Genomic DNA, 22,851 nt, shown 5'->3' with positions numbered 1-22,851 from the left:
AGAAAAGAGCGAATCCCTTCCAGGGAAGCGAAGTGGGCGGCAGCGGCGGCGGCGTCCCGGGCTGAGAGGCTGCCTGCTCCTCTTCCACTCCACTCCACGTTGGAAGGCAGCCCCCGCGGTCCCTGGCGCCTCTTCCCTGGGCGAATGTGGTGAACCCCGCCAGGCGCGGCGGCCGGCCGGCCTGCCCCCGGAAAGCCCCTCCCCTGGGCCGCTGCCGCCGCCGCCGCCGGCCCGCCTCTCCATCCCCGTGGATTATAAATGCCTCGAGGGCGCCGCTGGTGCAAGCGGCGCGCGCCTTCGCTCCGGGCCAAGGCAGAGTGAGCGGCGGGCGTCCGGGCGCTGGGCTCCCCTGCCCGTCCGCCCCTTCCCTCTCCCCGCTGCCGCTGCCACCCGCCCCTCCGCCATGTCCACTGGCTCGCTGAGCGACGCGGAGGACCTGCCCGACGTGGGCATGCTGGCGTGCGACGGCGGCGGCGGCGGCCTGAAGCTGGACCGGCGCTCTTCGGCCACGCCGCCCGCTGCGCCGCCCGCCCGCCACGACGAGGGCCCGGCGGGCCAGCGGGGCTCCCCGGGCGGCCAGGGCAGAGGGGGCGGCGCGGGCAAGGCCCGCAAGAAGGCGCCGCCGGGGGGCAAGCGGAGCCCTCCGGGGGGCGGCGGGGGCGGCGGCCCCGAGGGCAAGCAGGTCCAGCGCAACGCGGCCAACGCGCGCGAGCGGGCCCGCATGCGGGTGCTGAGCAAAGCCTTCTCGCGCCTCAAGACCACGCTGCCCTGGGTGCCGCCCGACACCAAGCTCTCCAAGCTCGACACGCTGCGCCTGGCCTCCAGCTACATCGCCCACCTCCGCCAGATCCTGGCGAGCGACAAGTACGAGAACGGCTTCATCCACCCCGTCAACCTGGTAAGCGGCGCCGCGCCACGCGCCCGGCGCGCTGCAGCCGGGAAGGCGGGATCCCGGAGCCCCCGGCGGCCTGAAGGAGCCGGGGGGAGGGTCGAGCGCCTGCCCCCCCCCCGCCTCCTTTGAAAGCCAGGGCCGGAGAGGGCGCCGCGCTGGGGGAGGCGGCAGGGGGGAGCCACGTCGGTTGCAGCCCGATCCACCGGCCTCACCTCGGGCGGAGCGCCTGGAATGCGATTCCGTGGGTGGAAATGGGAGAGCCCGAAGCGCTGGCGACAGGGAGGCGATTTGCACCCACCTCCCTTGACAGGCGCTTGCCGGGGAAGAGGGTTTCGCGGAGCCACGGCGCTTGGTTGCCCTCCGGCTGCTTGCGCTCCCGGCCCCGTTCTACGCTCCCGTTGTTGTTGTTTTGAATGATCCTAAACGCGTGTTGAAAGGGCGGGAGGAAATATCCGCCTTTCTAGCTCCCTTTTATCGTCCAGGGGTAATTCAAAGGAAATGAGGGGGACTACTTCGCATTAAGTCTTCCCGAGTATATACACGCCTATTTCTTAATAGGGTCGCAGCAGCCTGGTTAGAAACAACAACAGCGACAACCAGAAGTCAACATCTTTAAAGCTGCCCCCTTTTCACCTCACTGTCACTCAGGGCTGGGATTTGGAACTTGGGTGTGCGCCACAGAACTACGTTAAGCCGTTGGCCACCCGCTTATTGGGGCGCTGTCCTTCCCTAGTCAGATTTAGAGACGAAGATGCCCCATTAACAGAGGAATCCCATCCATGTCTACACAAAAAGAAGACCCACTGAGTTCAGTGGGTCTTATTTCTCAATGGCGCACTCCTATGCATGTTTAGACCAGAAAATGCCCTTCAACTCCCAGTATTCCTCAACCATGCTGTCCAAACATGCATAGCATTGCACCCTGAGCCTGCGATCTTACTCACACTTACCAGGGAGTAAGTCCCGTTGAACGAAGTGGGATTTACTTCTGAGTAGACACGCACAGGATGGTGCTATAACGGGCTTACATTAACCAAGGGATTTAATCTCTAGCGCTTTGCCTCTCCTGTACTAAAATTACTATTGCTAAAAGTTTTAAGTCGCAGTTTGAGATATAAAACAGGAACGGCAGGTTTTAAAGACTACCTAGCATACCACTAGCCCTGGGTTTGAATGGTCTATTATCGGGATCCTTTTTCGTAAATTATAGCTTAATGGGGGGTGAGGGGCGATGACACACCTTCAAATTTACGACCTTCGCGTCTACTTTCATCCACGATTTCAACGACTGGGGCACTGGAGCAAAACAAAACAAAATCAAAATTTATGAACCTTCTGCACTTTTTTCTCATTAGGATGCGATTCTAAATAGGGGCAATAATGATAATAAAAAAATCGTTTCATGTGTGCTTCCTCTAACACGACGTTTGTCATTAATAGCTGAATCGACTAAAAGTTGTGGTCCCCCTCCCCTCCCCTACACACACACACACTTACTTCCAAAACAAATTGATATAACTTCGTAAATTAAGCTCCATCCAGGGTTTTAAAATAATTTTAAATGAATAGAGTGGGAAAATTACATTCCTTACTCTACTTTCCATAAAATATTGACGCTCTGGTGAAATGGAAAGGCCCGCTCAGAAGGGTGTGGCTGTTGTCTTTGTTTTTATTATGGCCATGTAAGTAAAATAATTGCCAAAAGGACAATATTAATAGCAATTAATTAATTATATTAATAATAACAAAATAGTATATAAAATTACATTGCTTAGGGTTAATGAAAATATCGTTGATCAAGCAAATTGATACCCAATTAGCAAGCGGCAAATCGCTGAAAGGAAACATTCCAAAGATGTCCAAAGATGTTCTGACAGACTTTTTCGGTGATGTGATATGGCTGGATGATATTGATCTTGCTATTGTTAGTGTGTAATTTTGAAAAATGTTTTATATAAATATATAATTGTTTAAAGATAAGTGTCACAATTACTACAATAGTATGGATAAATAATGGAAGTCATTGCCTTTGTAGAACAACAGACTGGCTGGAAAGGTTTTTAAATTAAAATATGAGATTTGTACAATTATTTTTAAAACATCTAAAGTAATTGGGTGGCGTTTCATTCAGAGAGAAATGAGATGGATATAATTATACATTCAACGTTGTCATTAAAAAAAAATGCTTCTGACCTCAGGAGAACTTTGTAGCCATTAAAAACAAAGTAGAAGAGAAACTAAATCTCTGATTCTTTTAGAAACAGATAGCACTGTTATCTTTTCAAAACAGTGACTTGACATTACCCAGTAGATAATGGGCAGGTTTTTTTGGATTTCGTTAGTCTATCTGCAGACAATATGACTTTGTCAGTTGTGTTAATTATATGTTTTAGGAAAACATCATTTCTATCACATATGACACATGTTGGTACTTAGGGTGAATAAAGCATGACCCATCACCTCAAGGATTACAGAGAATTATGATGAGAGAGACTGAGACCCCACGAAGTGGCGGGGGTGGGGAGATTGCCTTAGTGGAGCGAAACATTTTTCTGAGTGCACGGTAACTCTGAGCAATACGGTGGAGCCATCTTAAAGAACTGGCTACACTCAGTAGCTGAGATGTCTAGTCTAACCACTTCTTCGTATTGTTTAAAAAGAACACCTGGGTAGTCTATGAAATTCTGGCAGTTGGCTTTGTTTATCACAGTTTAAGTGCTACGCCATTTGAAGTACACTGATATTTCTCTCTCTTCCCCCATCCTTTCTTTTCTCCCTTCTCCCTTTGTCCTGTCCCCTACTCTCCCACCCCATAGACCTGGCCCTTTATGGTTGCTGGCAAACCAGAGAATGAGCTGAAAGAAGCAGTGAACACAACTCGGTTGTGTGGTCCTACAGCATCCTGACCCAGGAATTTCAAGCATGGGAAAACCAATCTTCTGACTATATGTGCAGGTGTTTCTGCATGTGTGTTTGCGCACATGCATGTGCATTCACGTGTGTACGGACGGTGGTGATGGGGCATTAAGAAAGAGACAAGATTGCTTCCCTGTGGGAAAAAAACACAAAACTGAAGAGAGGACCAAATGTACCATGCCAAAGAGGAAAAAACTAAACAAAAACTAGCACCCGAAGAGCATATATTTAACTTTATTAACTTGTATATATTTGAATATCCTGCAACAACGCCTTGCTGGTTCAAGTGCTGTTATCTGGATACAACCAGACTTTACCACTGCCTATCTTTGTGTACTCCACCTTGTGAAAGACGGCGATTCCTAGAATCTATTATTCTGATAGTCACATCTCTCTAAAAGAATTCACATTAAAGATATTCTATGGATATATTTTCTTCAGACAGGTTTTGCTATATTTTGTGTGCATTTTTTTTAGAAAGAGATCTTTATGGGGAAAAGAAAAGAAAAATTACAGAGTGGTGTGGGTTTCCTTGAATTAATTAAAGAGGAGGATTGTTATTTATTTTGTTTTATTTTTGCTGAACAAGGCCATGTTGTTGGTTTACTTAGAAATTTTAAAGTGACATGATGCATCATGATGCAAAACTGTTTGACCCCAGATTATGAAATGTTTATTTTCCTAATTAAGAAGTGGTAGACCGTGTCCTTTTGGGGGATGGTAGATAGTTTAGAGGGCTAGAAAAACAGCATGTAGTAGCTGCCAAACTCAGAGAGAAAGAAAGAAAGTCTGTCTCCTCTCCCTCACCCCAATATGTAACAATTGAGTTTTAACTGGGAATTGAATAGATTGTGAAATTAGTGGTGGAACTGAATATTTTGTGAAGTTAGTATCTTGATCCAAATACTAGTTAGACGAACTGAATTTTGAAGCATTTTCATTACTAATAGTAACACATTTCGGTTTAGGATACATCATTTTTGAACATGGTTACGAGGTTAAATGAAGCTGATGTTAAATTGCCTGTCTATTCTAAAGAATGCAGGTTTGAGGCATTTTCACAAATTGTACCAACGATATATTTTAGTATGGAACATGACCCTTCTGAATGTTCCTAGTACAGGACTGAATGTGAAAGAGAGCCACGTGGAATTAAATCCAATTTTGCCTTGATTTGTAATGAAGATGAGGCATTTATTGTGCAATCATCACCCTGCTTCAAACACATAATTTTACTAGAGACCTGTGGGTCTAGATGACAGCTGCTTCTAGATAGAGGGCCCCTAGTGCTACTAATCTGAAGGCATGGTACAGCTCTTTTATCTTTTTGTCCTTAATGGATTTTCTGCAGTAAAAGATGGAAGAAGTGGTGGGAAAACATGGGAGGGTTATGCAAGGAAGATATGCAAGGAAGATAATGTTGTAGAGCCTCAGGCCTTAGCTAGACCTAAGGTTTGTCCCTGGATTGTCCCAGGGTCATCCCTGTTCATGTAAATGACACACAGGATACCCCTAACATTCTATGAATGAGGCAGGGCAATTGCACCATAAAAAACATCTGGAAGCACCCGATATATTCCATTTGTAAGCCTCCTGTGTTTTTTATAACTTCCCCCATCTTTTTTCATAACACAAAAAATCTCATAAGGAACGAAAGAATAGCTGCACAATGTCTTTTGATGGATAGCAGTAGGAACCCTCCATCTGGAAGCAGATTTAAGTGATTTGATTCCTGCTTGGAAAGAAGTCCTAGTGATTTCGGTGGAATTTATTGCTAAATGTGAAGGTTGTTGGCTTCATTCAACACTTCAGTGAGATTGATGTGCTGATCCTAAATACCTTTATTTAGAAGCAAGCTCCACTTCAACGGACTACCGTTCACATAGTGTTTAAAGGAAGCAACTTGGGGGGAGGGGGGAATCCTGTCCAACTTGCTGGGTTGTAGATCTGGATTTATATAGTTTGAGTTGCTACATGTGTGTGTGATTATATATACACAACCAAATACTGCTTTCAGTCAGTGAGACTTTGGATCCAGTGACAATGCAGCCATTTTTAGAGCAATAAATTATTTACTGGGAAGAGGTAATTAATTCATAGAAGCATAGAATAGTAGAGTTGGAAGGGGCTTATAAGGCCATCGAGTCCAACTCATTCTGAGTTCCACTGAGAGCACTCTCACAATGATACCATCTATTTTATGCATTTGATTTAAACAGCAGGGGCATGAAAGGTATTTTGGGGGCTGCTCCCTCCCCCAACCAAATTCAAGCTTTAGTGCCTTGGTATGATCCTAAAAACTCAGGAAAAAAGGGGGGAATTTAATAAATTTGACATGTGCCTCAACTTGTTGCCTGCTGGAGTGATTACTAGTATAAGACAGACTTTGTATCACATGTTTTGGGTGAGAGATGGTTTCAGAATTTTCTAGCAATCAGGTTGTGCTGGGTTACATGTGTGCCAAATGTGTACTTTCTGCATGTTGCAGAAGTAATTGAACAATGTTGATATGTGCATGACTGAAGCATTGAAGCCAGTGTCTTCATATATGTGACATACTTAAATTATACATTTGTGTAGATCTTAGATTATGATATGTCAATAACCTCAGTATGAAATAGCAGCAGTGCTTAATGTCTTAGAGGTTCGAATCTGTCTGGATATTACATGACCTGGAATCACCTGCCCCTAATCCCAAAAGAGAAACAAGAGAAAGGAACGTCTTCATTCCGAAAGGAACGTCTTCTGTGCATGCTCAAATGAATTGCCTTTGGTATTTTACTTCACAGGAACCCTAACTTTTGAAACAGTTTTGGGGCTCACTCCTCTGAGGTGAATGAAACGTCGCTCAGTGGCAAAAGCATGATGCAAAGATACCACTGGGAAGCCACTTGGGAGGCAAAATTACATTTCATGGTCGGGAAGCCAGGCACAGCGTCTAAGGAGAAAAGGAATAAAGATGAAGTTGAGTTATTTGCATGGGAGGACATTTTTACCCCTGCTTGGCCTACTCTTACAGTGCCTTGGCTTCTTCATTTAAACATCTTTCTTTCTATTGATCTGATTTGTTACTCTGTGAGAGATTAAGCTGAGAGATAAACAGAAAGTGCTGGGCTCTTTCCCCTGAACCAGCCCAGTCCAGAGGCAGCTGATGAGCCAGATCCCAGAGAAATGTTTAACGTTTCGAGGTTATGACCGCACTGTTTACAAAATGTCTTCAGTTATTTATACTGTTATTCCCAGCAGAGGGGCTTTAAATTTCCGCTTCACTTACTAACATATATATATATATATATATATATATATATATACACACACACACACACTATTGTGTTCAATTCGATACCTAGATTTTAATTGTATTTTTCCTTTGGCGAAAATGGGGGAGCACATGATCAAATTCACCAGGGGTAAATTCCAGGAAACTTTTATTTCATTTGGAAATGAAAACAAATCCAGTGAAAGGATTTTCACTGCAAATAGTGAATCAGGTAAATAGAACGAGATTGGTTAAGGGATACGGTTGTGTGGGGAGACATGCTTGGGATTGTTTAACCTAAAAGAACAATGAGTCTGGTGGCACCTTAAAGGCTAACAACACAGTAACAGTGCAACTCTATGCAACTCTACTCAGAAGTAATACTCACTGAGTTCAAGGAGACTTACTCCCAGGTAAGTGTATACAGCAGGGTGGGAAACTTCGGAGGGACTGGGAGATGCTTTTGACACCACCGTCTCTGGACTGCAGTCCCGCATCACTGAATTCGGTGGTGCAGTAGCAAACACAAGCTAAATTTGGCCTTTCTTAAAGTTTCGTAGTGGTTTACTGATGAATTCTGGCAGCAAACCATCTGGGGGATTTTGCCATCGCTGCAACACCACAAAAGAGGACATGGGATACATGTGTGTTGCCCATCGCAGATTGCAGCCTTATTTGGCCAAAGTTTTCACAGGCCAGAGCCCACATTGTCATGTGCATGAAGTAGTCCCTGAAGTGGGTTGATGTAAATATACCTTGAGTACAGATGAAAGACGACAAATGTTGGCGTTTTGTTTTTACAAAATGAAACCGAAAGGTCAAGCAACTCAAGAGATGGCTATAGGTGTGTTACATGTAGCATAAATCAATACGGAACACAATCAAATGAATAATTTCTTTACAGTGTTGGTGAGTGACTCACTCCAGCAGCCTCTGGGTGAGTAACAGGTATCAGTAGCGCCAGTTACTAAAGAGGGCCAGTTATCTTTTATAGTGAGCTAGAAATTCCAAGGATTTGTTGAGGTCAAATTTCAGTGTCCGATTTGATAATAAATTTCACTTTGATAGTTTCATGTTAGAGTTAATTACATTTTGACACCCAGTACATTTATGCTTCATGAGGTGGGGTAGGGGGATTCTATGTGGTGCCAGTGACTGAGAGCTATGGGGTAGTAATTATTCTAAGTTTATCAAAATAAAGATAAAGGATATGATTATGCAGATGTGGCACAAGAAATATATATGTATTTATGCAAGATGATACCCTCATACTCTGTATTAATTCAACAACTATATACCTTGTTTCTGTACTAGGAATGAATATGAATTTGAAACCTTACTTCACCTTAGTCTAGAGCATTGGTTCTCAACAAGGGGGGAATTCACCCCCGGGGGGAATTTTAGGGTTCGCGGGGGGAGAATTGGGACCACTATTCAGCAAAGTATGATGTCCTGTAGATTATGTCTTCATACACGTTATTAAAAATGTCCCAGAAAAGTGTCATGTCATCTGCAAAAGCCAGGCCTTTGCTCTCTTTTTCCTCCCTCCCTTGCAATCCTAGAAGTTTCAAGCTTCCCATGTAAAGGGGCAACGCAAAGCATGGGAGCTGAGAATATAAAAGGGGCCATGCTTTGCGTTGCCCCTTTAAATGGGACTAATATGGGGGGGAGAGATTTTCAATATTATATGCATATTATTTGGAATGCACCTTTTGAGTTAGACTATCTTGGGAAGGGGGGAATTATATTCTGAACAATGATGAAAGGGGGGAATGGAGGAAAAAAGGTTGAGAACCACTGGTCTAGAGGTAGGCAGCCTAGTGTCTTCCAGATGTTTTGGGCTACAGCTCCCATAATCCTTGACCATTGGCCATGCTGGCTGGGGAATATGGGAATTGAAGTCCAAACATCTTGAGGGCACCAAATTCTTTATCCCTGCCTTAGACCATTCATTGAAAGATGGAGGGAAAGGATGGTAGGGTTAAAGATGCTAAAGGGTAGTTAATGCACACAAAGTAATCTTGGATAAGTGCACAGATTCTGTTAAAGTTTCAATAGTATTCTTTACCCTCTGGCACCTTCATTGAAAATTTAAACAAATCAACAAACAAGTCTGTAGAGCCCAGATTTTTGAAGTACTTATATTTTGTTCAAATAATTCATGCAGCATGATCTTAAGCATGTTTACTCAAAGATGAATTTAATTTAATTCAGTGGGTCTTATGTGTGCTTAGGACTTAGGGTCAACTACATGTGACAGTAAACATGTTAATGCCACATGTGCATTTTTCTTTGTTTTTACTGAAAGTAGCAGCCACTGGGAGAGCTGATCAGGGTTGGGACCAAGTCACACAGAAAGAAGAGGTTTAACATTTTCCTTCTGTGGTATGGTCTTAACTGAAATCATCTTCCTCCAAACTGTTTTCATACTCAAACCACATGTAGCAAAATCAGCTTAAAACAATGATTAAAAACACCATAGAATAAGACTTTATAGCAAAAATATGAAATGGTTGGGGAAAATACTCAAACTCTGGGGTATATAGTGCAACACACCTTCATATCCAACTTCTTAAAACAGTTAACTATTTCCTCAGTGATTTTCTTAACGTATCAGCGGCTTCAATTGTATTTTTATATGCCACAGGGTGGCACTCATGCTACAAACAAGAATTAAACAGAAAGAATAAGACAGATTCTATACCAAAAAAAAAAGAGAGGTATGTGGGGGAAAGTCAGAATATTGTGTATATTTTGTGCGTTAAAAAAATCAAAATTGTTTTGAAGTAAGGGAAAAGACCACTTACATATATTTGCTTATTTGGCATAATTTGTTATGCTATTGCTAGCCATACGTTGAGGCCAGAAATAGTTGGGGCATGTGAGTTTTCAGTAGTAATTATCCAAATGTTTTCAAGCCTATTTCTGCAATTATGGGCAGTAGAATTTTTTTGTTTTTAAATTTAACACTTAGGTTTTCAGGTATTGAATTCAGTACATGCATGTGCATTAATGCATCTATATTCTGCAAGGATGGATATGCTTCCCTACCTAATACTGAAATCTCCTACCACAACCTGAAGATGATTAAAGTGCGTGTGAAGGGGCAACTGAACTCTCGCTGTCCAGTATTGTTGTCTTGCATAACTTGGCTGATTAGGTGCTGTCAGAGTGTTGTAGGAGAAATGTTATGCCTCATGTTTTGATCATTAGATGTAAACATGTTCAATTCTCAAAACTGGCTTGAAATTAGGCAATCTTGGACTACATATATATATAAGAAATTGCCTTAGGACAATACATATACATAGGAAACTACCTCATTCATGGAATCGTATGTGGGCATGGAGGTTCCAGAGGCCCTCATCTTCTATTTTTCCCACTGGCCTTTCCCCAAATTCTGTGTTTCTAACTAGTGTGGAAGTGCCTTAGGGCGCAATCATATGCATGTTTAAACAGAAAGAAGTCCTATGCTGGGTTTTTTTTTTTTTTTGTAGGACTTTTTTCTGTCTAAACATGCATAGAATGGTGTCCTTAATCACTTGAGGAAGATAGCCGTGCCTCCCAAATGGAAGGAAATATATAGAAATGGTTTTGAGATCATTCAGGTCATCAAGGTCTCTTGGAATGCACATGTTCATCAAATGTCATGTGTCTCAGTGCAGTGCGTGGAAGCCTCCTCCTAACAACAGGAGGAAAGTTAATTTTGAAGAGCCAATTCTGAAGCACACAGCACCATCATGGTGTGAGACATTCAAAACCAGAAGACCAAGAGGATCACTCTCCATTTCCAGAGCTAGCTGCATTAAATCTGTTGCAGCAAAAACAGCAAATTGAGTCCTTTGTATTATGGCAGCCTACTCTCCAGATGTGTTGAACTACAACTCCCAAATCCAGCAGCCAGTATGGGAATTGTAGTCTGTCCAATGCATCTGGAGGGCACCAGGCTGGGGAAGGCTGATAAGAAGCTACACTCCGTGTCTTGTCAGAAGCTCAAAATATTCCGTAACTTGACATCCGCCAGTTGTTTTGGACTAAAAGTCCCAGCATTCCGAAACACTGGTCATGGTGGGTGGGGCTGGTAGAAATTGTAGTCCAACACATCTGGAGGGCACCAGGTTGGGGAAGGCTGGCATACCTTTTCATGAACTAAAAATCCCCAGCTTCAGGCGTAGTATTGCTCTCTGTCCCTGCTGGTCACGCCCCCGTCTTTAATTTGCATTTTACGCTTACGTCTCTCGCTAACACCGTCGCGACGTTCGCCTCTCCCCTCTCCCCCTAGAAGCATGGCGACGTCCACCGGAAGTACGGTGCTTAGGGAGAACATCCTGGTGCCGCTCTAGGCGGCAGGGATGGGGGCTCTATCGATGGTGTTCGCGCGCTTTGTGATGCCTTATTGTGTCGCGGAGATTCGGCGGCCTGGAGACCCGGAACAGTAAGAGCACCAGGGCGGCGAGGACGTAGGACGGCAGCGGCGGGTCGCGCAGCAACCGGGCCGTGCGGGGGTGGGGGCGTGAGCCCGTTAAGGAGGAGGCGGAGAGAGAACACCCGAAAACTCGGCTGCCCGTTGCCCGGCAATAACGGTCTTCGTGCCGCTAAGCGAGCGGAGAGCCCACGGCGAGGAAATCTGGGTGGGTTTTTCTTCTCTCTCCTCCGTCTCGCATCGGGGAAGGAGCGAAGCCCCAAAAGGAGGGGCGGAAAGGGCGGAGGGATTTGCGCCCTTAGGGAACGGGAGCAGCTCCCCCCCCGCCGACCCCTGGTCCTTGGATCTGTCAAAAGGGTGCTTATTCATCCGAGGCGCAGGGAGATCCGCCCTCCCCCCCCCCTCGCCCCCTTTGCCCATCTGCTTCCCCTCCATTTGGCCGCCCAGCGGCATCTCCACCCGATGGTGCCCCTCTGCTCCGTGGCACGGGAGAGCCTCCCCCACCCCACCCCACCCTCATTCGTTTCCTGGCAACCCCGTAGGGCCGTAAGGACCTGGACTGCTTTGCCACTGCTTTCCTGAACATCCTCGTAGGGAGCTCCGGGTGGCCTTGGTGCCTGTCAGCGCCGTGGGCCCGGGCGCAGGCAAAGTCATGGTGGCTTCTGTTCCAGACTGGGTTGATTGACCTGGGAGCTTTGTGCGGGAAGGCACCCGCGATAAATTCCAAGAGTCAATACTCAAGGGGTCTTCTCCGGCTTTGCAAACGAAAGGGAAAAAGAAATCACACACACACCCAGCAGCTTACCATGGAAGGTTTGGGACAGTTGAGCCAAGTGGCGCAGGGGGTGGGGGGGGGGGAGAGAGAGAGAGAGAAATTAGCCCGACTGACTCCCTAACAGCACACAGTAACCTGGAAAGGGGAGATGCTCTGTGGGGCACATGTCTCTGACGTCCCCCAGGTCCAAGCTGAAATAAAGCTTTTAAATGTTCTTTGAAACTAAGAGCTGTTGGAGGCTTTATTCGGATTTATTAGAGAAGAAATGCATTTCCTCCAATCCCAACCGATTGCCCTCTCTGTGAAGTGACGTCCCTAAATATTCTGGTGTGTATAAAGAAAGGGTTGGAGGAAGGATGTTGCGAACAAGCATGTCTTTCAACCCAAATCTTCCTTATCCCAAGTGCTCCATAAAGCATAGTGAAGGAGAAATAATAATATTGAGTTCTTTGCAGTGTTGCATTACACTTCAGGTCTGGAGTAGTAGTTTGCTGAGGGTCAGAGCTAGGTGAGCAAGATCTAGGTCTACATCTCAGCAATCTCAGGCTATTTTGCTATGTTGGGGGATCTCCCTATTGTTGATCCCTCCCCTCCCTGGATTGCAACCACCAAGCCATTTGAAAGTATATTTAATGGTCAGTAACCTGTGCAGTCTCAAAACCACATAACTCAGTTCAATTAATACCCTAGCATGTTCTAACTAAAGTTTAAGTATATGTCAAAAAGACTCCCCCCCCCTTTTTTTTAACAACAACAAACGGATTTCGGCTTTTGGAATACATAACTAGTACCCAGGCCCATGTAATTATTATGAGGTATGAAAGAATAACTACAACAGGGACAGGGAAGCTTTTTTGGTCCACAAGCTGGGTAACGTCAAGGGATAAGGTTCTGCCCCCAAAGCCCGTCCCATGACATCATTCATTCCTGCCCTGCCCATTTATTTTCTTTCTCTGAGCTGAGAGAGGTATGGAGCTCTGCCTCTCAGCACAGAGAAAGGGATTCAGCTAGCGTAGTTCCTACAAATGCTGACTGAGTCAGGTGCCTCCTTTGTGCGCTCATCATCCCAATTGGAGCGTCTAGTGTCACTTGAAGGGAAGGGGTTTAGCTGGCAATTGGAAGAGCTGTTTCTCTAAATGCCAGCAGAGTTGGGTGCCTCCTTTGCATGGTACTTACTGTCCTAATTGGGGTGGTGAATGGTGTGGGGAGGGAAGGGACTCAGCTAGTGCATGGAAGCACTGGCTGAGTTGGGCACCTTCTTCCCATGCCATTCGCCATTCTGATGGGCTGGCATACAAAGGAAAGGGGCCTGGTCTCTCTTTGCACAGAGAAATGTAAAAGTGGGCTGGATGACGTCAGGGAGAGGGCAGAGCGTGGTTTATGTTCCTCCATGGGCTGGATTGGGAACCTCTGAAGGCTGGAGGTTCCCTACCGCTGAACTACAACAAATAAAAAATAAGTTTGTTTTAACTTTGAATGTATCCCAGTGTGGTCTTTTAGACCGTGCTGAATCTTGCCACCTGTCTCCCTGCCTTCTGATATCTGAGACAGCATCCTGGAGAAAAAATATAGCAAGGAAGAATGATAGATATATGTTCCCAAGTCTCCAGGCTTGGGAATAGATCGCTGCAGTAATCCTTGGTTGTAAAATATAATATCTTAAGTGAGCATCTGTTAGCTGACACAGAAAGAGGACTTGAAGGGAAAATACATTCACAACTCACAGTAAGTTTCTCATGTAATCCTGTCATCACCTTCCCCCAGTGCAAGATCTCTATAGAGTACTTTTCTTTCCATTCCCCAGCTGCCAGTTTGGTGTGCAAGCAGGGGTCTGCAAGCTTCTTTTCTGGAGCCTTTTAAAAGGACATGCTGTATTCTCAGATGAAGTTCCCCTTTTTGAACTAATAGGAGGAACAATGCTCATTTTTCTCTTGTGCCTGTCATCTAAATTCAGCAACTGAAAAGATTGCTTGGGTTTTTTTTTTCAGAATGCCACATAACACAGATACTTCTGCCTATTTTCAGATCTACTAGTACTTCGACAAGATGTTTATGGCTGAAGGACAGCTGTTAGAAATTAAACATGAGAATATGGTTATGTTCATAGGATGAAGAGTGAGCTTCCCAATTTTACTGCTAACTTGTATTCTCTTTTAGATTATATTTGTGCAGAAGTCATGTAAGAGTTGGCTTGCTGTCGTTAATCTGCCACAACAGTGGCCACAAGTAGTGTTTTTTTCCTGCTCTCTGGTTGTAGATCCAACCCATTGCTGGAAGAAAATGATGCATTCCCAGTTTAAATGTGCTTTTACACCTCCCATCTGTATCTCAGCTATGCAGTATCCTTGCCATGCCATCAGCTATGAGCCAAACTTCAACTAGGTCCAAATGCAGTGGCATCATTCTATCAGCATAGAGGAAAAAGAGTGTGCATTTTCCCGAGAATCTTGAATTTCACAATGAGTCCATCCCATTAGTCTCTACCTCCTATTAACAGGAAGCCATAAAAATAAAACACATTCACAACTCACTTATGCACCTGTTTCCCAGATTTTTTTTTTATAACTTGTAGATAGCTTCTTAGATTAGAATCATAAGTAATAGTCATGTTCCTCAGCTTGGTTACATGAAAGATCACGTTCCTCTGCTGCAGGTAAAGTATTTTCAGGGGCTAGTCCATGATATGTCAATAGAGCCTCTCAGAAATATATCACACGTGTATCTTGTATACACAACGAGAATATGGAAAAGTCAACATCTCTTATACAGGAGAACAAAAGAAGTGCTAACTAATATATAGAAAACAATTTGGTGGGGTGCAGAGTTTGTTCCCAACAAAAGATCAAAAATGAACAAAATGCCTCTTGCATTTTAGTGTTTAGCAGCCATTTTGCAACCGAAGCTCAGTTTCATTAAGCTTGTTACTCTTGCAGCCAATAGATGCCAAACTAACTTAGACCAAAGTATTTTTTTTATTAAAATTGATATTTTTCACAAAGTTTAAATATGTGTGAGATTTTCAGCAATCCAAACTATAATGTATGTATATGGTTTCTGCCCATCAGAGAAAATATATTTGCCTTGTTTTTCAAATGTTGCCTTATATTAGGGGATTCAAGCAAAGTGTAAGCCTTTTGCTGTAACTGTTTAACTTGTATGCCTTTCCTCTCCTCAGGATGTTATCTTTCATGGTGTTGTGGTGGGAATCTGTGTTTTAAGTCACCCCAATGGATGCGGAGAGTGATGTTGCATTGGACATTTTAATTACAAATGTAGTTTGTGTCTTCCGAACAAGATGTCATTTAAACTTGCGAAAGATTGCATTAGAGGGAGCAAATGTGATATACAAGCGTGATGTTGGCGTAAGTGATAACATCTCAATTTAGGAAATAACTCATGAATTAGTTTCTGCTCATGTCATAGGATATAGTTTGAGTTGAGACTTGCAGTCTCTTTTGGTATTTCAGTGGTCTGAATGATAGGGGTGTTTAGTGTTTTCTTTAAAAGTTGCTTGATTTAATGTGATCATAGCTGATATCTTCCAACTTCAGTATTTTGATCTAAGAAGCTTCTAAGGAAGCTAAGAAGTCTAGTTTCTATGCATTATGTTAATTTATGTTTTTATATGAAGGTCATTATAAATATAGCAGCTTTGAGAAAAATAGCATGTGGTGACGTACACAGCAATATCGATCAGATTGGGGAGGAATGATAAAATGGGGGGAGATTTAAGGCTGAAATCCTAGTCCCTCAGATGAAAGTGAATTCAGTGCAATTTACTCCCAGGTGTAGTCCAATAATGAAAATATGTATGTAGGGATTTTGACAGTGTGCTTTGCTTATACTAGCTTGGGAATTCAGTTTTTAAACCTAGGAATAATTACCTATCAATTAACAAGATTTAGGGCTGAGGGGAGTTGGGCTGTTATCCCTAAAGATTACACTTTGTTTATCTGATTAAATAATTATCATTTGGTATACAAGCAAAACATATGTTACAGCAGATTCCCTAAACTGGTGCCCTTCAGACGTTTTGAACTACGCCATGCTGACTAGGGTGGATGGGAGTTGAAGTCCAAAACATCTGGAGGTTGGGGAAGGCTGCATTACAGTAACCAGTAATGGATAGTAGATATTCTAAGTGCCAAATTTGCAGGAGAATGTTATTCTGTTAGTGGCATCATCTGTGTGCCACTATCAAGAATATGTCCCAGGAACCTGGGATTTTGTCCCAGGTAGCTAAAATAGTAGCTATTGGGGATGGCTCAAGGTCTGAAATAGCTTTTCATAAAAATACTTTGTGCAGAGAAATAAATTGCTGAATACCTTAAAGTTGAGACTTTTACTGCTTGTTACCCTGATATAAATTTCCTATCTAAAAGTTAAAAGAGCAGATGGCAAAGGATAGGAGTGACATAGACCGTATAGGATGTTGCCAGTAAAAGAAGAAATGAATGTCTAAAATATTATTACCTTTGTTTTAAGATTAAAAAGTTAGCCAGAAAGAAATATGATGAGATGAGATATTTTTAAGAGTAGCAACATGAGAATAATAATAACAATTAGCAAAATATCAGCATTTAGATCTGTAGTTCAATGTTCTCTTCAACTTTTATATTATAATTTTTCTTAATCATAAATCTATTTTTTCCTGGCTGATTTCAGAAAGTATTAATGAAGCTTAGGAAACCCAGGATTACAGCTACAATTTGGTCCTCAGGGAAAGTAATTTGCACAGGAGCTACAAGGTACATTTCATTTGTGGCTTTTATTTCTTTCTTTTATTACAAATCACTTATGTGTTGTTGAATTTTAACATTTAGTTCCATAACGTTTTAACCAGTTTCTTGTTTGTTCTTCAACTCTAGTGAAGAAGAAGCTAAATTTGGTGCCAGACGATTAGCCCGTAGTCTTCAGAAACTAGGTTTTCAGGTAATTCTTCCAATGAAATAACTCTAATCTGGTTCACTGTTAAATAGTGCCATGTCTCCTTGACCCAGTTTGCACAATCAAAACAACCCATGTTTGTGAGCGTGAGCTCCAAATTGGAGACCCCCATTGTATTAGAATCCCATAGTTTGGCCTTGATTCATATATTGTCCTTCTAGCGAATGAACTGGTGGATCAGAATCATCCATGTGTTTTGTAAATCTGGAGAAAGGGGTGGAAGTGAGCTCCCTCAACTGTCAGAATGGTTGACCGGTGTGGGCTTTGGGGACTGGCTTACTGTTGCTTCACTGCATATGGTTCAAGAGACAGGAGCAGGAGCCACACTCACTGCTCTCATACTATTCCACCATTTTCAAGATCTGCAGTGTCTTTTTAAAAGTAGGAGTTTAGTTCCTCATTTGTTCTGGCAGCAACCGTCTCTACCTAGTCAAGGGAGATCAGTTGCTGCTAAGACAAAAGCAGAACTGAACAGTTGCTTTTGAAAGGCGCCGGCTGTTAGTTCAATTAACATTTTTCATTAAAAGTTTTGTTTGAATGAAACAAGCTTAATTGTTTAGAACAGCGTTATAACATTTTTAGAATTTTTTCTCAATGTTCAATCACACTGATGATTCTTGACTGCTATTGCAGCCACTAGAATAAACTATGCAAAGTTGATTAATTTAACTGATGTCAATAAATTTCAAACAACCAGAAATTAAGATCCTCTCCTAAAAGCTTCTTATGGTAAAGGGCACATTCCAGCCATAGTTAAGCATTTTTAGGTCCCATGTGCTTAGCTCATTCTCCCATTGAAATAAATGGGACTTAAAGGAGCATAGCTTTGGATTGATTGCCCAATGTTCTTTCCATATAACCTATCATCACCAACAATCTTTTTCCCCACTAGTTGAAAGCTATTGGAACATGGTTACAGTCAAGGGAATTCTTATATAAATAATACTAATTTAGTATTTGAAGGGGACAGTGACATGTGAAAACAAACTGTTACCTAACTGAAGACCAGTTATAAAATTGTGAGCAGTTAAGAGTTTTAAATACTCTTGTTTTGTTAGGATTTGTGTTCAATGTTGTAGTAAACCACTGGTGACCTTTAATTGAAATGAGGCAAACATGTATATGAACCTTTTTTTTTTAAAAAAAAGATTAAATAGTTTCTAATTTCCACTTCTGTTCTTTTCCTTTAAAAAGGTGATTTTTACAGATTTTAAAGTTGTCAATGTTTTAGCAGTATGCACCATGCCTTTTGAAATCAGATTGCCAGAATTCACAAAAAACAACAGACCCCATGCTAGGTACAGTAGATTTTAAATTCATTCTCTCTTTATTTTGCATTTTTATTTAATCACTTATTTTTTAATGAACTTTCAACTCTACTTCCCAGTTATGAACCAGAGCTTCATCCTGCAGTGTGCTACAGAATAAAATCTCTCAGAGCTACTTTACAGATCTTTTCAACAGGAAGCATCACAGTTACAGGTATTCACCTTTGTGTGAATGAGTAACTTTCTTCATGTGGGAGCTTAATGTTTTTGTAGGCGATGAGATCAGCATACATGTGGCTTCCCATGAAAATGGTTTCAGAATTTCTGTGTGACCGATCAGCCTGAAAGAACTATAGTAGTACCCTGTTTCCCCGAAAGTAAGACATCCCCCGAAAATAAGACCTACTTCCAGTTTTGCCTCTCGCTGTAATATAAGGCATCCCCCCCGAAAATAAGACCTTTTTTTTTGTTCAACAATAAATGTGTACCGTATTCTTCTTCATGGAAAAATAAGACATCCCCTGAAAATAAGACCTAGCGCATCTTTGGGAGCAAAAATTAATATAAGACACTGTCTTATTTTCGGGGAAACAGGGTAGATTAGAGTCTTGTAGATTAAGAATAACAGTTTGATTGTAAATGGTTCTGGGGTGGCCAGTAGGTAGGATGAGCTAACTCATAAGAAAATAGGATTGCCACACACTGAAGTTAAGGTACTTGGATTTAAGCTGTCCCATCTGATGGAAGCCAGTAGGGCCAAACTACATGTAGGCCAAACTACATGCTATGCTTAATGCATAGTATGTGGCTGCATTGTTTTTTGTTTTAATTACAGGGCTGCAGGTTGGGGCACAATCTTTACCAGGAATGCAGTGTACAGAAAGGAGAGCTCATCTCTTGGTTCCCCAGCATGATGAGAATGAAACCCCATCCCTGTGCATGTGGCTAGAACACTTGGCGGGGGGGGGGGGAGGGGGAGTTCCTGTTGGCGCCAATAGGAATGTTTTTCCTAATTGTTTTATTCATGCTGGAGGTGAGGGAGCGTTTTTGTTCTAATCACACTGGGAAGAGTTGAGTGTCTTGAGTTCCTGGTAAGGATTGCCTGTAATTAAAGTAAAAGATAAGATACGTGCTACGGGAGCTAAATGTTTAGTTTGCTCCTGTACGGGTTGTGGGTTGGGTGGTGGCCATTGCCATTGGGAGGTACCAGGTACCATTGCTTTTATAATACAAAGTGCAGGAAGCAGCCACTGGAAAAAGAAAGTATTAGTTTTGCATTTTGTGCACATGGATGGGGTATCAATGTTACCTACATGAATGAGCTATGAATGGAAAGGACTTGCTGCTTCAGTAGTGTTACTTGGAAATTTTCATTTTTAGAATACTGGTCAAAAATAGTTTTTGTAAGAGTTAAGTTCAAATATTAATAACGAGATTGGAGCTTTAAGGCTTTGTATTCATGTGTATCCTGATGCTTCTTCAAGTTTTTTTTCCTTGTTTACCCTAGGGCCAAATGTAAAGGCTGTTGCCACTGCAGTGGAACAGATTTATCCATTTGTGTTTGAAAGCAGGAAAGACATTTTATAATTTGCCACTTCATGGTTACGTGAACTAACTAAGCACCTTTTATAAGACTGCTGCACATTGGACTAAAAGCAAAAAAAGGTGGGGGGAAAAGGACAACTGGACCAACACAGCTGAGGAGGTGCAAATTCTTGGCCACAGTGATAAACTCCAGTACCTTTTGGATTTTATTTTGGACAATGCTGTATTGTAAAAACAAAAGTTTACAAGATATGAAATTGCTGCTTTTTACAAGACATTCTATTTATTTCTGCAGTAATTTCTGTGTGTTCGTAAGCGGAATCGTCATGATATGCACTAACTTCGGAAACACTTCTTTAGGTTGAGCTTGTGTTTTTATTTGTGAATAGTCTTTTACATTTTTGTACGCTGACCGTTGGGCACCAAAGAAGCTGTAGACGTTACCTTTTTCACCTGACAAACGTGCACAAATAAAAGTCTGCAAAATCTTTCTCCATACCGGTTCTGTTACATTCCTTTCCCCTTTTCTATTAACAATTGTATATTGGCAAAGTAACTAGAACAATGTTAGAGTAATCCTTTGCTCAGATTTTGTTTCAGTTTTAGAGTGAGTGTGTGTGTGTAACGTGATCAGTAGAGGACTAGACTGAAATGAATGAGAGATACATATGCGTTCCATGGGTTTTAATACAGTATATTTGTAACTAAATGCAGAATTTGGACGATCTCCTTCGTGCCGTGTTAAATGAGAATGTACTCTGGATCATAACAGGCTTTCATGAAGTCTGTATTTAGTGAAGAGAAAAGCTTCCATTCTGAAGTGTTTGATGTTAGTAAAATCAGGTATTTGGTCTGCAGCCCAGATGGAAGTGTTGTTGTTTTTTAAAGCTGTGCTGTGAATTACTTCATGACTGATCTTAATTTTCAAAAAAACGTATTTTTTCATTGATCCAGTCCTAAGCTACTTCTAAAGAATTGTCCACTTTTTGCCAAATATTGCTATAGTACTGTTATATATTTTTTAAAAATGCTAGCAAGCAAGAAAGCTTGGTTTTGGCATGTAAACTTGGGACTTGAAAAGCCAATATTGAATCTCTTAATACATCTGCATTATGGAACAGATGAGAGGTCGATCATAAGCAAAATGAACATACTACTATTGCCATCTACAATAAATATGTAAAAACGCAGCTGTGTCTCTTTCCCATATCTAAGCCTCAAAAGGTGAATTGAATATAGTTATGATTACTGCAGGTAATATGCATTCAGCTCCCAGTTTTGTGCTTCACACTGAAATAAACTTAGCAGAGTACTGTAAATAACATCCGATTGAAAGCATGTTTTTTTATTTTTATGAAAACCTAAATATGAGAGGGGAAATAAAGTTAATGTTACATTTTCTTTTCTAAACAGAAAAATTGAGATGTCTTCTGTCATTATAGTTGGGACATGTATTTTGCTCAAGCAGACATTCAGAAAAGTACCAAAATGACTTGCCATAAAAATAAATTGCCACTCTATGTAGGTAATATCTGCTTGTCACCAGACAGTTTGTGCGGATGGGGTGGGGTGGAAGATCAAAACAGCAACAGAATGGAACAGGTATTATTTCTGCAGCTCAGGAGGAAGGGTGGGGTGAAAAGGCACCTGGCCTGCCTTGGCAGCACAAACAAATGTACAAGCTCCTGCCACCCTTTTTAGCCTCCAATTCGGAGCTGGGGACAAGCAAGGGATTGTTGAGAAAATTAAACCTTGGGGAACAGCTTTGCTATGACAGAGGGAAGGTCCTACCGTTGTTTTAAAACAAGTTTGATTTTTAAGGAAACTCATACATATGACAGGTGAAAATATTGCTGGATCAAGTTATGTTTTTGGGCAATTTCTGTTACTTAATGTGGACTAGCATACTGATTGGGAACAAAGATGGCGAGCAGTCGGCAGGGGCTGCTTCGTATGTTACTGATCCATGTTGTATACTTGCTAAACTTGTAATGTTTTTCAAGTACTGGTCTTTTTTTCTTTTTTCGCTTGCTGTCCAAGGTTGAATGGATCAGGTTATTCGGGCCTGCTATGATGACAGTCTTTGCTTCCATATATGTTTTTGAAATGTGAGTAGAAAAAAAGACAACTTAAAGGCTCAGTCATAATAGATGAAAAAAACTAACGTAACAGTTCTTAAATCAAGATATATATTTAAAAATTGCCTTTATAATATGGCTAATAGCTCCATCATGGGAGCATACTTGATTTTTCTTCACACTTGCTAGAGAAGCTATAGTCCATAGTTATGAGGACTACTAAAATCTGAAGTTTACATAGTCCTTCAAGACAGAGTAGAGAGCCCTACTTTGGACTTTAATACCAAACCGTAGTTTGGCACTACAAGAATGAGCCTCCGTAAGCAAAAGGCTCATGTGTTCTTCCCTCTCTACAATAGTGGCGTGGCCCATAAGGGGGAGATTAGAAGCATCCACTTCCTGGCTTAAACTAAACACAGTTTATTGTTACACTGAAACCAGGGCAAACAGTGATTAGTTTAGAACTATTGAAACAAGGCACACATCAAAGCGTGCGTTTGGATCTTGGTTTGCTTTGATAAACCATAGTTTAAACTGAAGTGGAGTTGCTGCTTCAGATGTAACAAAAAAAAAAGTTAGTTGAGACTGGGAAGCAGTTGTTCCCAGTCTCATCACAACCCCACCTGGGGAGGAGAGGGTAGTGCTCACGCAGGCTTGTTTAAGTAACACTAACTAACGCTGTGCCAAATATTTTGGTTCTTCCACTTTGGAAATTCGTGGAGGACAAAACAATAACTCTGGTGAAAGA

General features: G+C 42.3%; 2 protein-coding genes across 4 annotated transcripts; both read left to right on the top strand.

The window, feature by feature from the left end:
* The first annotated feature begins 274 nt into the window (after positions 1-274).
* Positions 275-4,235, top strand: TCF21 (transcription factor 21). Its single transcript, XM_063124655.1, has 2 exons — positions 275-898; positions 3,709-4,235. The coding sequence occupies exons 1-2, from the start codon at positions 404-406 to the stop codon at positions 3,796-3,798; spliced, it is 585 nt and encodes a 194-aa protein (XP_062980725.1). The 5' UTR covers positions 275-403; the 3' UTR covers positions 3,799-4,235.
* Positions 4,236-11,443: 7,208 nt separating this feature from the next.
* Positions 11,444-20,521, top strand: TBPL1 (TATA-box binding protein like 1). 3 transcript variants are annotated; one of them, XM_063124652.1, is made up of 7 exons: positions 11,444-11,502; positions 15,441-15,627; positions 16,931-17,013; positions 17,134-17,197; positions 18,407-18,510; positions 18,600-18,694; positions 19,988-20,521. In XM_063124652.1, exons 2-7 carry the CDS (start codon positions 15,493-15,495, stop codon positions 20,065-20,067), a joined length of 561 nt encoding a protein of 186 aa, XP_062980722.1. In that variant the 5' UTR covers positions 11,444-11,502; positions 15,441-15,492; the 3' UTR covers positions 20,068-20,521. The 3 variants fall into 3 exon arrangements, with proteins under 3 accessions (XP_062980722.1, XP_062980721.1, XP_062980723.1); XM_063124651.1 differs by lacking the exon at positions 11,444-11,502 and adding an exon at positions 11,532-11,698; XM_063124653.1 differs by lacking the exon at positions 11,444-11,502 and adding an exon at positions 13,768-13,990.
* Positions 20,522-22,851: the final 2,330 nt, after the last annotated feature.

Source organism: Elgaria multicarinata, chromosome 4 (assembly GCF_023053635.1).
Source record: "Elgaria multicarinata webbii isolate HBS135686 ecotype San Diego chromosome 4, rElgMul1.1.pri, whole genome shotgun sequence".
Taxonomy (NCBI): Eukaryota; Metazoa; Chordata; class Lepidosauria; order Squamata; family Anguidae; genus Elgaria; species Elgaria multicarinata.
This window is presented reverse-complemented; position numbering and strand designations above follow the sequence as displayed.

Excerpts from the sequence above, each read along its gene's own strand:
- TCF21 (XM_063124655.1), top strand. The coding sequence starts at position 404 with ATGTCCACTGGCTCGCTGAGCGACGCGGAGGACCTGCCCGACGTGGGC. Across the intron at positions 899-3,708 it reads TCATCCACCCCGTCAACCTG|ACCTGGCCCTTTATGGTTGC; the intron begins GTAAGCGGCGCC and ends CCCACCCCATAG.
- TBPL1 (XM_063124652.1), top strand. The coding sequence starts at position 15,493 with ATGGATGCGGAGAGTGATGTTGCATTGGACATTTTAATTACAAATGTA. Across the intron at positions 17,198-18,406 it reads TTCAGAAACTAGGTTTTCAG|GTGATTTTTACAGATTTTAA; the intron begins GTAATTCTTCCA and ends TCCTTTAAAAAG. Across the intron at positions 18,511-18,599 it reads AACAACAGACCCCATGCTAG|TTATGAACCAGAGCTTCATC; the intron begins GTACAGTAGATT and ends TCTACTTCCCAG.